Genomic DNA, 16829 nt, shown 5'->3' on the forward strand with positions numbered 1-16829 from the left:
GATTTGCATCTGATTCCGGCTGAACAGTCTCTCCCCTCGTCCCAGTTCTGTGAGCCTGTAACTATTTGTGGCTGTTTTTTTTTTGCATGTTTTGGCCCCTCATATGGATCTCTCACACACTCACACACACACATATGCTCGCCCGCCGCCGCTGTCCCTGGCTTCTGGTGCTGAACCTGCCTGCAGGGTGGGTAGGAAGTTCGGCACCCTCCCTTCCCCTCCTGCTCTTCCCTCCCCTCCCCTCTCTAGGCCCCTCCCCAAGCCTCCCCCGCCTCCCTCCTCCTCCTCCCTCCTCCTCCCTCACAGCCCCTTTCCCCTCCTCCTCCGCCTCCTCCCCTCCCTCTCCTGCTCCTCCTCCCTCCTGTCTCCCGCCCCTCCTCCTCTCCCCCACTCCCCCTCCCCCGTGTCCCTCCCCTCTCCTCCTCCCTCCATCCCCTCTCCCTCCTCAGCTCTCCCTCTCAGTCTCCAGCCTGTATCTCTCTCTTTCTCTCTCTTTCTCGGGCGGAGTCGCCCACCACTGGCAGTCCAGTCCTGGAGGGACCTGCTCCAGACTGTAGCCGCAGGTAAGAGATCCCCAGTTTTTTTCTGGGGGGTTTGTGGGAGAAGAACGGTGTTACCCCAGGCGGCTGGGTGGAAGGGTTTGACGATCAGGGAGCTGCTTTCTCCCGATCTTGTTTTGGGGGGACTGCATATCCCAGGTGCAGGTACCAGTACCCCTCAGTGGGTGGGGGCGCCACTTGCAGTCCCTAACTCCCTCAACCCCTCCTGCGCTCCAGGAAGGCTGGGGAGCTGGGGAAGGGGTGCCTTCTGGGAGCCAAAGTGGGGGTGAGAGCACCCCACCCCCACCCTGTCTGGGGCAGCCCCCCGCCCTTGCGTTCTCCTCCTCCGCCCCCGCCTTCCTGTGTCTGGGTCTCATCTTTCTGTCTCCACAGCTCTCTGGGGTCTCTTGAGGAGTCCGAGCATCTTTCCTTGTCTCCATCTCTGTTGTCTCATCTTTGTCTCTCTTCTGTGTGTAGTCCTCGGTTTCTCTCAGTCCCCCTCTTCCACTATCTCTGTGTGTGTCTCCCTCTGTCTCTGCCTCCTCCCATCTCTGCTCCTGTCTTCTCTCTCTTCCCTGCCTATTTCTCGCACTAGTGTCCTCCTCTCTGGGTATCTTATCTCTGCTTCTCTTTCTCTTGTTTTCCCTGGGAGCCTGTGAACACTCCTCTTTTATCTCCGCCCCTGGTTGAGGGAGATTTAGGGGATCCCCCAAATACCTGGAGCCCCCAACTCCTCTTCCTTCTTCAGCTTAGTGCTCTCCAGTTCTCCAGCAGGCAGAGCATCTCCCCTTTCTCTCCTCTGCCTTGTTTCTGGGATTTTGAAGCCAGTCCTTCTTGCAGTCTAGCCTGTGTCCTTTGCTGTAGAGGTTTGACATCCTTTCTGCAATCTAGCCTCCACCCTCTTCATATAGACCTGTCTGGTCCTTCCTGTAGTCTAACTTCCATGCCTCTTGCTGTTTGTCCATTTCCTGATTCCCTCATTCTTTGACAAATACCCAAAGCTTTTCCTATTCCTGGCCAGTTCTTCCTGCAGTCTCACCTTCATCACTCTCATAGCATGCCAGTCTAGGACCAGTGAGGATGGATCTCCAAAGCTTCTCCACTCCTTGGGTACTTCAAGATGACCCTGTGAATTGGGAGGTCCCCAGTTTCTTCCTGCCTTGAGGGATGGCAGAGAGTCAACATTGGGGTGGGTGTGGGCTGCCTCACACACACGGTGTCCACTGGTTCCTGGGCTGCAGACAAGGTTACCACCCTGTATGACGATGCCCATGGGGGACTCAGATGGGCTTAAAATATTACGAGGTTAGGAGCCTCACACCTGGAGTTTCCACCTGTGACTTGAAGCTGGATGACCTGGCTGAGCTTTTCCTCTGTCTCGACCTCAGTTTATCCACTAATGACCAGAGGTTTACCTTAAAGTCTCAAAAACAGAGTCTGTGTGACCCTAAGTCCCTGACATTGCACGGCATGATGAGGGGGAGCTGGGAGTGGTTGTGTTTGGAAGACTGGCCCAGCCTCACACATTTCTCCCAGGAACAGTAGAGTTCCTGCCCCTCACCACCCACTCTCCCCCCATTTGGTGGTAGCAGTTTCAGGGATGGGATCCCACCTGCCATGCCAGACTGGGCCCACACTTAGGCTAGGTGTCCCACTCCATGGATAAGAACACTGAGGCCCCAGAGGCTTGTGAGGGGGAACTGGAGCGCACGCCACTGACCCACCTGGCTGAGGGAGATGGCAGAGGGAGATGTCGCTGCCTCTCTGGGACCCAAGCTGGTGCCCACCATCTGCCCTCCCGACTCCCATCCTGGGTTCCATCTGATCCTTTTGCCCCTGGACTGTAAACCCAGATTAGGTTTCAGGACTGCTGGTGGGCAGGAGCCTCAGCAGAAGGAAACAAGGCCGTCCCAGCGCCCGGCAACAAGGCTCTGTCTTCTTGGTCGTGCATTTCACAAACATTGGTCAAGTGCTTTGTCCTTCTGACCCCTCCTCTGCTGACCCCTCCTCTTCTAAGGCCCAGTGAGAGCAAATTGGGTTTTTGCAGGCAAAAGGAATCAGCTGAGCTGCAGACATGAGAACACCCATAGGCTGTTTTGGGTCTCCTTGGGGTACTGCAGTAGGAGAGACAGGTTGCTAGACTTGAGAGAGCACTTCCTAGACCATAGCCTTTCTCAGAGAGGCAGTTAGATGCTCTAGAGGAATTCTTGCTTCCCAGGTGGCCCTTGTTTCTCCTGAAAACCCTGGGAAGAAGGGAGGGCGACAAGACAAGAGAGATCAGAAGTCTTTGCTTTGGATCCTGGTGGGTTTGTAATTATGCCTAAATCGTTGCTAATTAGGGGGCTGCTAATTAGATGTATCATTAGGGGCCTTGCTGAGGGGGCTAATTGCGAGGTAGCCCTTTAAGAATCACCCCTCTCCTGTGCTCACACAGACACAGACACACACACACAGACACACACGTACACACTCCCTCTCCCGGGACATTCTGCTAACAATCTGCCTCTCTCCCCCACAGGAGTCAGCTCCCAACCTGCGGATATGTGGGTGTGTATTGGGGGGGAGGTTGTGGATTAGACTTTGAGAAGAACTTTTCAGAGAGAAATGGAGGAAGTGAAGTTGGTGGCCCAGAGAGGGGTTACAGAATCTCAGAGGACATCCCCTTTTTCCCCCTCTCTTTTTAATAGATTACTGGGTTACCATGGCAACATGAGGTGGGACAGAGGCACTAGGAGTGGGGTTTCTTCTTACCTAGAGAATGAAGCTAGGAACTATGGAATTAGTGCTGTATAACATTGGGCAAGTTATTCCTGAACCTTGTGGAATGGGTTGTGACTCCCCACAGGGGATGGTGTCATCTTGAGGGCCTCCAGGGAGGTTGTGCAGGTTGTGCACTGCACAAAAGAGATCCAGAAGACTGGAGAGACAGACTCCACCACTGTCATGGAGAGGCGTGCTCTGTCTCTCCCTCTATGTGAGTGAGAGATCCTCCATCAGCTCCTCCCAACTCCACTTGAGAAAGATGCCACAGCCCAACCCCCTAGGGAAGGAGCCCTGTGAGGGCCAGGGTGGAATCATCTGTGAATTTTGGGCCCTCAACTCCCAGTCCCACACAATGAATGATACAGTTTTTGTTCTTTTGTTGTGCCTGGCTGCATGCACACATCGCCACGCCTGTGAGGCCCAACTGTGTTGTTGGGTGTATTAAGAGCCCATTCCTTTTTTGTTGCTGTATAGTATTCCACAGTGAGCATTATGCTGTGTTGATCCATTTTAAGGAGCTCTGGTAGCGTAGTAGTTACGAATCGGGCTGCGAACCTTAAGGTCAGTGGTTCGAAACTACCAGCCGCTCCGCGGGAGAAAGATGAGGCTTTCTACTCCCGTAAAGATTTACACCCTCGGAAACCCTGTACAGGGTCGCTATGGGTCGGAACCGACTCGACGGCACTTAACAACAACAACAACAACAGGCATGAAGAGGAGGGGCTGTTTCCATCCTGGAGTGATTAAAAATAAAGCTGCTATGAACATTCTTGGATGCATCTTTGTGGTGGACATACGGACATGGTTCTCTGGAGTACATACTGAGAAGCAGAATTGCTGGGCCATAGGCTGCCGTTGAGATGGTGCCGGTGGTGGTGGAGGTGATGTGCCATGGAGTCGATTCTGACTCACAGGGACCCGGTATAGGGTTTCCAAGGCTGTAAATCCTTACAGGAGCAGAAAGCCTCATCTCTGTCCCCGGGAACTGCTGGTAGTTTCGAACTGCTGACCTTGAGGTTCGGAGCCCGACTCATAACCACTAAGCTACCAGAGCTCCTGCTGCTGAGATAGCCAAACTGTTTTCCAATTTCTGGATAACCAGCAGGGCTGGGGCAGGAGGATTCCTAAGTCTTTCTGTGTCTTTCTCTTATTCTGTTTGGCTTTTTCTGTCTCTTTGTCTCTGTGTCTGTGAGTCTCCCTCTGTTTCCACCTTAACTTTCATTGGTCCTCATTTCTCTTCCATACTCCACCCCCGCAAAAAAAAGCTTTGACTCTGCATGATGGGGAAAGGTTTGCTCAACTCACTTACTACCCCCTTCCCTTCCTCAGGACCCCACCACCCCCCATGGCTCCCCTGGCCTTGGTGGGGGTTGCACTCCTCCTGGGAGCTCCCCCCTGCTCAGGAGTGGCCACCCCAACCCCCTCACCACCGCCTCCCCCCACCAATGACAGTGATGCCAGCCTGGGGAGCTGCCAGGGCTCTAACCGCTGCCAGCCGGGGGTTCTGCTGCCCGTGTGGGAGCCCGACGACCCATCTCTGGGTGATAAGGTGGCACGGGCCGTGGTCTATTTTGTGGCCATGGTCTACATGTTTCTGGGCGTATCCATCATCGCGGACCGCTTCATGGCATCCATTGAGGTCATCACGTCCAAAGAGAAGGAGATCACAATCACCAAGGCCAACGGTGAGACCAGCGTGGGCACTGTACGCATCTGGAATGAGACTGTGTCCAACCTCACCCTCATGGCCTTGGGCTCCTCAGCGCCCGAGATCCTGCTGTCAGTCATCGAGGTCTGTGGCCACAACTTCCAGGCAGGCGAGCTAGGCCCAGGCACCATCGTGGGCAGCGCCGCTTTCAACATGTTTGTGGTCATCGCTGTGTGCGTCTACGTCATCCCAGCTGGCGAGAGCCGCAAGATCAAGCACCTGAGAGTCTTCTTCGTCACTGCTTCCTGGAGCATCTTTGCCTACGTCTGGCTTTATCTCATCCTTGCTGTCTTTTCTCCAGGTGTGGTGCAGGTGAGCAAGGACCTACAGACCTCCTCCTTGGTGCATGGGTGTCTGCAGAATCCAGAGGGGGCGGCTCCCTGGGCCTGGATAGCTGGTGTATTTGCATAAATGCATAATCACATCTGAGGACTGCTAGGTATGGTTGTGCCCTGCACAAGGGTATTAAGCAGAACCTTATACTAAGAAAGGACCCCCTGGATCTTCTCCTGTGTGCATGTTTGTTTGAAAAATCAAGAGGAGGGGGGCTCCTCCCTGGACTTGGAGAACATGATCACATCTGAGGGCCACCAGGTGTGGTTGTGCAGGTTGTGCACAGCACAATAAGCAAGTGAGGCAGGAGGCCAGCCCATGCAGACACTGTCAGGAACTCATCTACTTAGAGAGGGCGCTGTTTTACAATGTATCCACTCAGATTTTGCAACGTTTCCACCCAGGAACATCTTTTAACTCCCCCAGAGATGCTGTACATATGAGGGAGCTTGAAAAACTTTGTGGGAGAATTCCATGATCTTTACATTCAATTCTTCCATAAACTTTTTGAAACCCCCTTCATATTAGCAGAGCACTTGTGAGCTGTAAATTGCAAGCTGCAGTTCATTACCTAGCCAACTATTGGCCACGACTGTTTCCCATGTTTCCCTACACCCACTACCTTTTGCATAATTTATTCCTGCTCTTGCAATAAGACATCCCTCTCCTGCATAATTCATGTTCTGTTTGCATAATCCAGCCTGGTGTTTCCTGACAGTGGTAATCAGTTTGGATAACTTAGTAGTGTGATTTGCATAATTTATCCACGGTCTTGTATGGAAGCTCATAATCTAGCTCTGTCTTTGCCAGACATGTGGTCATGGTTTGCATAATTCATTCTTTATTCATCCTTGATTTCTGATGTTGGGATCATTTATGCCACTTCAGTGTAATTTATACTCACATGCCATCCGAGGAAGGTATACACCCAGTGATCACTTTGCATAATTTATCCCAATACCAAGCCAAAAGTTTGACCTGCAACTACATAATTTACACCTATGTGCATAATCCTTTGCTTCTTAGTTGGCCCAACATCTTAAACTGCAGCTGCATAGTCTTGCTTTAAACATTCACCTAATTTATTTCCCACAATCCCACCACAGATGTATTTGCATAATTTATTCATGCACTTGGCCTAATTTCTTCTCATGCATGCATAATTTATTTAAGGAGACCCAGGTTTCCTTCATTCATGTATGTGATCTATCCATGTGGTTCCGTCACGTTTTTGCCAGCTAAAGTTTTTTGCCAGGCAGAATATGAAGCTATAGGTATAAGAATGCTTTGCAGATGATATAACGAAAAGCCGAACTGAAGGATCTGAGACTATAGTGAGAAATGGGGAGATAGTAGCCTCAGTAGACGGAGATGAGAGAAAGTTACTACAGTCATCTCATGGCTATAGCACTGAGCTTCCTGGCTGCCATGGCAAAAAGTGCTGATGGATGCGTCACAGAGTTCTCATGTGCTGTTAAAGAGAATGGTGTTAAAAAGGTTGTGAAAAAGAATTGTAGACATCGTAGGTGGGAGGTGGTGTAGGGATGAGGATGGAGGAGGTGTTTCCCTGAGAAGAAGCTGCAGAGAAGAGAGGACGAGAACAAAACAACAGAACGGCCACAGCTCTGGGTGGGGAAGCAACCACGGGGAAATTCCTCAGGGAGTATATGGAGATCAGCACATATGGGACATTTGCACTCAAGATCTAGAAGAACTGGGATTAGATAAATCTAAACCTACTGCCATCAAGTTGATTCTGACTCATAGCAAACTATAGAGGGTTTCCGAGACTTTAAACCTCTTCTTTCTCCTACAGAGCGGCTGGTGGGTTTGAACAGCTGACTTTGCAGTTAGCAGCCCAATGCCTAACGATGATCCCAATTCCTCCCAGAAGCAGGAGGAGGAGCAAGAGGATGAGGTCTAGATTTGGGTTTTCTCTGGCAAGGCAAAGCCTTGCCTTCTCTGGGCCTATTTTTATACCTGAATCGTTGATGGGGTTGAAATAAACTTGTTGTTGTTGTTAAGTGCCGTCGACTCGGTTCCGACCCATAGCGACCCTGAACAGGGTTTCCGAGGCTGTAAATCTTTATGGGAGCAGAACACCTCATCTTTCTTCCGCGGAACAGCTGGTAGTTTCGAACTGCTGACCTTGCAGTTCGCAGCCCAATTCATAACCACTACGCTACAAGAGCTCCTTTGAAATAAACTAGTGGTTCTTAACTATTCGCACCCAATACCCTCTTCTTATAGCAAATGTTTAATGACATTCCCTTGACTCTTAGCTACTACTACTAAGATGCTCTTACTCCAAAATTTTTAGATAATATAGCCTCATGAGTGGAGCCAGAGGGCCTGGATTCAAATCCAATTTCAGCTGCTAACTAACTATAACTTAGTTACCTTGTGTATGCTTCAGCTTCCTTACCTATCTCATTAAATACCTATCTCAATGAGGCTGCCATGAGGAACAACTGAATTGCTTAGAACAGTGTCACTGTCATTGTTAAATGCCACCGACTCAGTTTCGACTAAAGGGACACAGTACAGGGTTTCCAAAGAGCAGCTAGTGGTTTGAGTCATCTACCTGTGGTTCAAATTGACCTTGCAGTCCTGCGCTTAGCCTACAGCGCCACATTAGGACTCTTAGTGGTACTGGGGCAGAGCAAATGTTAGCTACTCTTAACACTATGGAGTCCTGGTGTGGCGCTGTGGGTTAATGCATCAGACTGTGAAGCCCTTTGAACTGCAAGGTCGGCAGTTCAAGCTCACCAGCTGCTCCTCGGAAACCCTAGACAGGGTCGCTATGGGTTGGAACCGACTCGATGGCACTTAACAACAACGATCTTACCATTAATTAACTTGTCTATGCATGTTGAGGGAAGAGCTTGGGGTGCAGTGGTGAAGCGCTGGACAATCAAAACATCAGCAGTTAGAACCCCCAGCCTCTCTGTGGAAGGAAGATGTCATAGTCAGTTTCTGTAAAGATTGGTGGTGGTGGCTGTGTGCCATTGAGTTGGTCCCGACTCATAGCAACCCTGTATAGGGTTTCAGAGGCTGTAAATCTTTACAGGAGCAGAAAGCCTCATCTTTCTTCTATAGGGTGACTGGTAGATTCGAACTACTTGTTGTTGTTAAGTACTGTTGAGTCAGTTCCGACCCGTAGCAACTCTGTATAGGGTTTCTAAGGAGCAGCTGGTGAGCTTGAACCACCAACCTTGCAGTTCAAATGGCTTTGCAGTCTGGCACATTAACCCACAGTGCCACACCACGACTCCCCACACCAGGATTTTGACTTTATTGTTAGCAGCTAGTAATCCACTACACTACTACGGCTTTAAGGAGCTCTGGTAGCATAGTGATTACAAATTGGGCTGTGAACCACAAGGTCAGCAGTTCAAAACTACCAGCTGCTCTGCAGGAGAAGGATGAGGCTTTCGGCTCCTGTAAAGATTTACAGCCTTGGAAACCCTGTTCAGGGTCATTATGGGTCGGAACTGACTCGACGGCACTTAACAACAACCACCAAGGCTTTGGAAACCCTATGGGGGCAGTTCTACTGTGCCCTGTAGGGTTGCTATGAGTCAGAATCATTTGAATCAGTGGGTTTGGTGTTCTGGGTATACATGTGGGAAGGAGTCCTAGTGCTGTAACAGTTAAGTGCTTGACTACTAACTGAAAGGTTGACTGTTTGAACCCACTCAGCGGCTCTGAAGAAGAAAGACCTGGTGATCGGTGCCTATAAAGATTGTTAAGTGCTGTCACGTTAGTTTCAACTCATAGCGACTCTATATAGGATTTTTGAGGTTGTGTGGTACTATGAGTTAATGCACCAGACTGCAAAGCTGTTTGAACTGCAAGGTCGGTAGTTCAAGCTCACCTGCTGCTCCTCGGAAACCCTATACAGTGTCGTATGGGTCAGAATCGACTTGATGGCTCTTAACAACAACAACAAATCTTTTATAGGAGCAGAAAGCCTTCTCTTTCTTCTGCAGAGCAGCTGATAGATTCGAACTACTGACCTTGCTATTAGCAGCTCAACATGTAACCCACTACGCTACTTGAGTTCCTTAAAATCAAACACTAATTTAGCTTGTTGTTGTTGTTATGTGCCGTGGAGTCGGTTCCGACTCATAGTGACCCTGTACAGGGTTTCTGAGGCTGTAAATCTTTACGGGAGCAGAAAGTCTCATCTTTCTCCCGCGGAACAGCTGGTAGTTTCAAACTGCTGACCTTAAGGTTCACAGCCCGATTCGTAACCACTACGCTACCAGAGCTCCTTGCTTAATTACTATAAATTGTCTGCCTTGAGCATTGTGCTCTTTGAACATCTCTATGAGATCAAATTGACAACAGCAACTCGAAAGGTTAGACAGGAACCTCAGGGGGCAGGGAGTTTGTGTGAACTGGAGAGGGAACAACTCAGAAAAGGTTTTGGTTTAAGAAGCCTTCAGGGATATTTTTTATTTAAGTTTGAAAGATGATCAGAGGGCAAGAGTTTCAGTTCATCCAGCCCCAATGGCCCCAGAAAGTGTGGGAACCATCAGATTTTACAATTCTGTTCTGCATTTCTCCCCCTTTTGATCAGGATTCTTCTATGGAATCTCCTATCAAAATGTTCAGTAATAGTAGCCGGTAGCTGGGCACCATCTAGTTCTTCTGGTCTCATGGCAACGGAGGCAGTTGTTCATGGAGGCAGTTAGCCACACATTCCATATCCTCTTCCTATTCCTGGCTTGCCTTCTTCCTCTGCTGCTCCAGGGGAGAGACTGATTGTTATGCATTGGGTAGCAACCTGCAAGCTTTTAAGACTCCAAGCAACTACACACCAAACTAAGAGGCAAAACAGAGTTACTAAACAAATTAATTGGGAGGGCAGTGGCTCTGTAGGATAAGCACTGGGCTGCGAACCACAAGCTTGGCTGTTTGAGCCCACCAGTGTCTCTGCAGGAGAAAGCTGAGGCTTTCTGCTCCTGAAAAGATTTACAGCCTTGGAAACCCTACATAGGGTCACTGTGAGTCAGAACCAACTTGACAGCAGTTAACAACAACAACAGAAATCATGTTATTAATTGCAGTATTCCATGGAATGCTATGTAGGATTTTAATGGCTGATTTTTCTTTGTAAACGCTCCTGGGTGGATTCAAACTCTTTCATCTAACAGCTGAGTGCTAAATCATTTGTACTACCATGGACCCTTACAGTACCCTGGTGGTGCAGTGGGTTAAACATTGGGTTGCTAACCACAAGATCAGAAGTTCAAACCCACTAGCTGTTCCATGGGGGAATGATGGGGCCGTCTGCTCCAGTAAAAATGTATAGCCAAAGCAGTTTTACCCTCTCCTGGAGGGTCGCTATGGGTCAGAAATGACTCGACTGCGCTTAACAACAACAACACAGGATAGGTAGTGGGTGTGTGGGTGTGTGAGACTCCCAAGTATATTTTTAGATGCTGCCAACTCGATTCCGACTCATAGTGGTCTCATGTGACATAGTAAAACTGCTTCATAGCTTTCATCTAGGCTGTCTTGGTGTGGTGTGGGTGATGTAGAGTAAGAACAAACTGCTAACCAAAAGGCTCGCAGGGCAAACCTATCAGTTACTCTGTAGGAGAAAGATGAGTCTTTCTGCTCCCATAAAGATTTACAGCCTCAAAAACCCTACACAGGATTGTTGTGAGACAGAAACCATTAGATGGCAATGAGGTTTTTTTTGTTTTCTGACGAACTGAAAGATTGGTAGTTCAAACCTACCCAGCCACACCACAGAAGAAAGGCCTGGTAAACAGTTTCAGAAAATTCTGGGGACCACAGTTTAACTCTGACACACATGGGGTCACCATGAATAGGAATCAAACCTGGCAACAAGAAAGTGGGGGTCTTGTTTTATTTGGGTTTAAAAGAAAAAGAAAAAGGTCAGAAGCTATTCTATGTAAGAAACAGAGTCTGAAAAGCAGGTGTTGTCAAATTTTTTCGAGTTGGTTCCAACTCGTCATGACCCAGTATAGGGTTTTTGAGGAGTGGCTGGTAGGTTTGAACCACCGACCTTGTGGTTAGCAGTCCCGTGCTTCCCTACAGCACTACACCAGGTAGTCACTAGATTAAAAATGAGTGCATTCAGCATATATCAGACCATGTGAGAAAAGACTTTTAAAATGCATAAAGCAGAGTTGAGCTCTTTTTATTGTTAAGTGTTGTCCAGTCAAGTTTGAACCCTTTGTAAACATAGTAGAACTTCCCCATAGAGTTTCCTAGGCTGTAATCTGGCGCTGTGGGTTAATGTGCCAGACTGCAAAGCCGTTTGAACTGCAAAGTCATTCCTCGGAAACCCTATACAGGGTCTCTATGGGTCGGAACTGACTCCACAGCACTTAATAACAACAACAATCTTTGTGTTGGAATCCTGGTGTGGCGCTGTCATTTCAGCACTGGATTGCTAATTTCAGGATTGGCCATTCAAACCTACCATCCGCTCCTTAGAAACCCGGTTGCTATGAGTCAGAACCGACTTGATGGCACTTAAAAATTGTTAAGACAGCAGATCACCAGGGCACAAACAATCAACCCTTTGATTCAAAGTCAAGTGATTAACCCATTACACCATCAGGATTCCTTGAGCTGAGTACCAGACTCTGATAATGATAATTATCAGATAAAGATAAACAGGATTTTCAGGGATGTGTGAAGTCAGGCAGGGCATGGAACAGTTTTGTATCCTATGATGTCACCAGATCATTCAATGCCAGGACCATATGTTCCTCCCCAGTTATGATGGGAGTCCCTGGGTAGTTGAAATGATTACACGTTTGGCAGCTAACTGAAAAGCTGGAGGTTCTGTCCATCCAGAGTTGCTTCAGTAGAAAGGCCTGGAATCTACTTACAAAAAAATCAGTCATTGAAAGCCCTGTGGAATAGTCAGCCGAATGATTGTTAAGTGTCATTTAGTCAGTTCCGACTCATTGTAACCCTGAATAGAGTTTCTGAGGCTTTAAATTTCAATCTTTGCGGGAGCAAAAAACCTCATATTTCTCCAGTGGAGCAGCTGGTGGATTCGAACTGCCAACCTGTGGTTTGCAATCCGATGTCTTTTAAATTAATGTCTTTTAAATTTCTAAATGGTCATAGTAACATTCTATAAGCATAATATACCTTAGACAAGTCTACTTCATTTATGTTGTAGTTGTTAAGTGCTGTCAAGTCGATTTCAACTCATAGGGTTTCCAAAGAGCAGCTGGTGAGCTTGAATCACCGACCTTGCAGTTCAAACGGCTTTGCAATCTGGTGCATTAACCCACAGCGCCACACCAGGACTCCCCAGGACTTCAATAGACAGGTCTAAAAGGGGGAAAATAACAATAGGGGGTTAGGTATGCACACCTTAAAATAATTAACCATTTGAGACCCAAAGGGCAGCACTTACCCTAGGGCAAACATAGAAGGGTTAGGAAAGGAAGAGGAATGGAAATAGGAAACCCAGGGAGGAAGTGGGATAAGTCATGTGACATGGTGGGAATTGTAATCAATGAGATGAAACACAATGTGTACAAATTGTTGAATGGGAAACTGATCTGCTTTCTAAACCTTCACCCAATTCACATTAAAAAATTTTTTTAAAGAAAGACAAGAAAATGAAAACCCGTTGGAGCATAATTCTAGTCCAGCAGCACACATGGGTGCACCCTGAGTCAAAAGTCGATTCTTTGACAATTGGTAAATATAGAGGGAACCAATAAATAACCCCAGATTTCCAATACCGCCTCTCCCAGGGGCCGTCCTGAGTCCTCCTTCCCTGCCCTGTGCCCAGTGGCACCACTGAAGGATGAGAATGCAAATGTGAAGCTTCTAGAATCACTTTTTATTTATCTGCAGGGAGGAAAACAAATCTTACAGATTGAAGATTATTTTTTTCTCATTAACAGAGAATCCCGCCACCCTCAAGGTAGATGTAGGGGTCAGGTCGATTAATAGAAGGTGAGAGAATTCATTTTACCACATTGACGAGAACTCGGCTTCTTGTCCTGAGTCAGCCTGGTGGCTTTTTATGGTTTTATAGGCCTTCCTGTGAGCCATCAGGAAGCATGAGGACAGTAGGGCGCAGACACCAGATCTTAAAAGGTATTTTCTCTACCAGGCTCATTGAAAAAAAAAAGGTGTTTCTGAATGTAGATAGTCTTTTGATCTTTTCTTCCTTATTTTTATTGAAAGAGGTAGCATTCGGGTTCTTTACATGATTATTTTCAAGATGAATTGCCAAGTCTTGGTGGAGGATTTCCTTTATGGAAGGCTAGGGACAGACCGAATGCCAGCTTGATATGAAGCTAAAAAATCCAAAAAACAAAAGTCAGAAATCCGAACCTACTGCCCTCAAGTTGATTCTAACTCATAGCAACCACAGATAACATTTCCAAGACTGTAAATCTTTACAGGAGCCGACAGCCTTATCTTTCTCCCAAAGACAGGATGATAGGTTTGAATCACTCACCTTCAATTAGCAGCTTAGTGCTTAACCCACAGTGTCACCAGGGGTCCTAAGGCTTAAAAAAAATAAAAAGCCTGCCTGCCTTGGAGCTAACTCCATGAGTTCAGAATAGAACTGTGCTCTCAAGGTTTTCAATGGCTGATGTTTCAGACGACCATCACTAACAAAATGTGTATGAATTGTTGAACGGATAACTGGTTTGCTCTGTAAATCGTCCCACAACTTACAATAAAGAAAAGGTATTTAAAAAGTTGAAGTAATATATATTTTTAAAGAAGAAGCCCAAGAATTTCTTTTGAGAGGCCTCTGGGTAAACTCAAACTCCCATCCTTCTGGATAGCAACTGAGTGCATTGTTTTTTGTTGTTGTTAAGTGCTGTGGAGTCGGTTCCAACTCATAGTGACCCTGCATAGAGTTTACGAGGCTTTATATTTTCAAGGGAGCAGAAAGCCTTATCTTTTCTCTCTAAGAGCAGCTGACAGGCTCAAACCGTAGACCTTGTGGTTCACAGTCCAGTGTTTATTGTATGAAGTCACTGCACTGAGTGCATTAATGACTACGAATAACAGTAATAATAATAATGATGTTAGTGACAGATGTGAAGTCCATGTCTTGAGCATTATCTTCCATGTGTTAGGAACTGACTGTGTTAAGTGTATAGGGAAGTCCATTCCATCTTGGGGATGTTCCCATTTGGCTGATGAAGAGACAGGGACAGATATCCTTCTTCTAGAAGTAGGATCTGAACTCAAAATCGCCTTGTCTCTCTGGGGAGGCAGTAAGACAACATGGTAATCACTTTATGCAACTGAGGTCTACCAAGCTGACCTTGTACTTCTTTCAAAGTTGTATTCCTGTTCCCAAGGGGTGAGTCTGGCAAGGGCTCTAGTTACTGGGAAGCAGTGGGAGAAGGGCTTGGGGAGAAGTGAGCAGAGAGGTGGCTCAGCAATGGAGCAAGGAGAAGAGATGGAGGGAGAGAGACGAAGGAAGGGAGCCAGGCTCTGTCCCTGGACCACTAGGTAGGGATGGCTTGATTGGTAGTGACAGGATTTCTGGTTCCTCAGCACCTGGGAAATACAAGGTGGGTGGATGAATAAATGAGGAGATCTGAGGGAGAGAAATAGCTCTGGAGAAGCACAGATGTTGAAAGAGGAGAGAAGAGCTGTAGAGAGCATTATAAGGAAGGGAGGTAGATACCACAAGAAGATGTAATAGAAGAACATAGAGACAGGAGAAGTAAGAAAAAGTAAGGAAGATCAAAAACAAATTGAGATACAGAGAATGAGACAGAGTTAGGAAGGGAAAGAGAGAGAGATTGATGGGAAAGATGAACAGAGACAAGAACCAAACAGAAAGATACAAAAAGAGAGGGACAGAGACAGAAAGATTCGGAGAGGTGGCAAGAAAGGAGAGAGAAATGGGAGTTAATATGCAGTTGAGAAAGTAAGAAAGAAGCAGACAAACGGAAATGGGGAGAAGCAGAGACCAGAGTGAAATAATGGAAACAGAAAGGAAGTGATGAAGAGAGATGGGGGGGAGAGGGGAATGGGGGTGCTAGTTAGGCAGGGATGAAGGGGAGATACCTAGAGAGACTGTAAAGGCAGCGAGAGCTGGTGGGGTGGGGTGCGGTGGGCGAGCGCCCCCTGGCGGCGGGGGCGTTCAGGAGCGCGCCCCCTGGCGGCTGGTCCTGACGCCTTGGCCTCCCGCAGGTGTGGGAGGCTCTGCTGACCCTGGTCTTCTTCCCGGTGTGCGTGGTGTTCGCCTGGATGGCCGACAAGCGGTTGCTCTTCTACAAGTACGTGTACAAGCGCTACCGCACCGATCCGCGCAGCGGCATCATCATTGGAGCCGAAGGCGACCCTCCTAAGAGCATCGAGTTGGACGGCACCTTCGTGGGCGTCGCCGAGGGGCCCGGGGCTGAGCTGAGCGGCCTGGGTCCTAGCCCCGCCGAGGCGCGAGAGCTGGATGCCAGTCGCCGCGAGGTCATCCAGATCCTCAAGGACCTCAAGCAGAAGCATCCAGACAAGGATTTGGAGCAGCTGGTGGGCATCGCCAACTACTACGCGCTGTTGCACCAACAGAAGAGCCGCGCCTTCTACCGCATCCAGGCCACCCGGCTGATGACAGGCGCGGGCAACGTGCTGCGCAGACACGCTGCGGACGCCTCCCGCAGGGCCACGCCGACCGAGGGCTCCGGCGAGGAGGAAGACGATGGCGCCAGCCACATCTTCTTCGAGCCCAGCCTCTACCACTGCCTGGAGAATTGCGGCTCGGTCCTGCTCTCGGTCACCTGCCAGGGTGGTGAGGGCAATAGTACCTTCTACGTGGACTACCGCACCGAGGACGGCTCGGCCAAGGCTGGCTCTGACTACGAATACAGGTGGGTGTCTGGGCCCCCACCTTTGCCCTCTTGGGCGGCTGGGTGGGGAAGGTCGGTTGCTGGCAGGTAGGTGGGTCCTACCATTCAGCAGCTTGATCCTGCTGGCCCATCTGCTGTCTGCTTCCTAGAGAGTCTTTCCTTAGTCTTGTGGGCATTTCTGAAGTGCTCATTCATTCACTTCTTCCTTCTTTATAATTTTATGTTTTCATACTGAGGAGTACCTTCTTCTCTGCTGTTATTGTTCACTTTATAGATTTGTCTACTGTTTGGCTGAACGTTGATTCCCTGGGGGTGTGTTCACTTCCAGACTTTGAGGGGTGTCTAAGGGCTATGGTCTCAGGGGTTCTACCAAGTTCAGTCCGATTAGTTAGTCTGAACTTTTGTATGTTTTTGAATTTTGTTCTATTTTCCCCTCTTCCCAGGATCTGGTATTTTGATCCTGATCAGAGCAGTGGCTCATAATAGCCGGGCACCATCTAGTTCTTCTGGTCTCAGAGTAGCAGAGACTGTGGTTCACTAGTCCATTCGTTTTTTGTACTAATTGTCTCCTTGAGTTATTTGATTCTTCTTTGCTTTTTGTGAAAAGAGACAAATAGTTTCATTTTAGATATATATTCAAAAGCTTTTTTT

General features: G+C 48.2%; 1 protein-coding gene across 1 annotated transcript in view; it reads left to right on the forward strand.

Moving 5' to 3' along the window:
* Nucleotides 1–492: 492 nt before the first annotated feature.
* Nucleotides 493–16829, forward strand: part of SLC8A2 (solute carrier family 8 (sodium/calcium exchanger), member 2) — a 44124-nt gene continuing 27787 nt past the window's right edge. The window contains exons 1-3 of the mRNA XM_006868234.1: nt 493–563; nt 4632–5322; nt 15529–16199. Of these exons, the coding sequence (XP_006868296.1) occupies nt 4648–5322; nt 15529–16199 (1346 nt within the window). The 5' untranslated portion in view covers nt 493–563; nt 4632–4647. The remainder of the gene's footprint in view (nt 564–4631; nt 5323–15528; nt 16200–16829) is intronic.

This window comes from Chrysochloris asiatica, unplaced genomic scaffold (genome assembly GCF_000296735.1).
Source record: "Chrysochloris asiatica unplaced genomic scaffold, ChrAsi1.0 scaffold00116, whole genome shotgun sequence".
Classification (NCBI taxonomy): Eukaryota; Metazoa; Chordata; class Mammalia; order Afrosoricida; family Chrysochloridae; genus Chrysochloris; species Chrysochloris asiatica.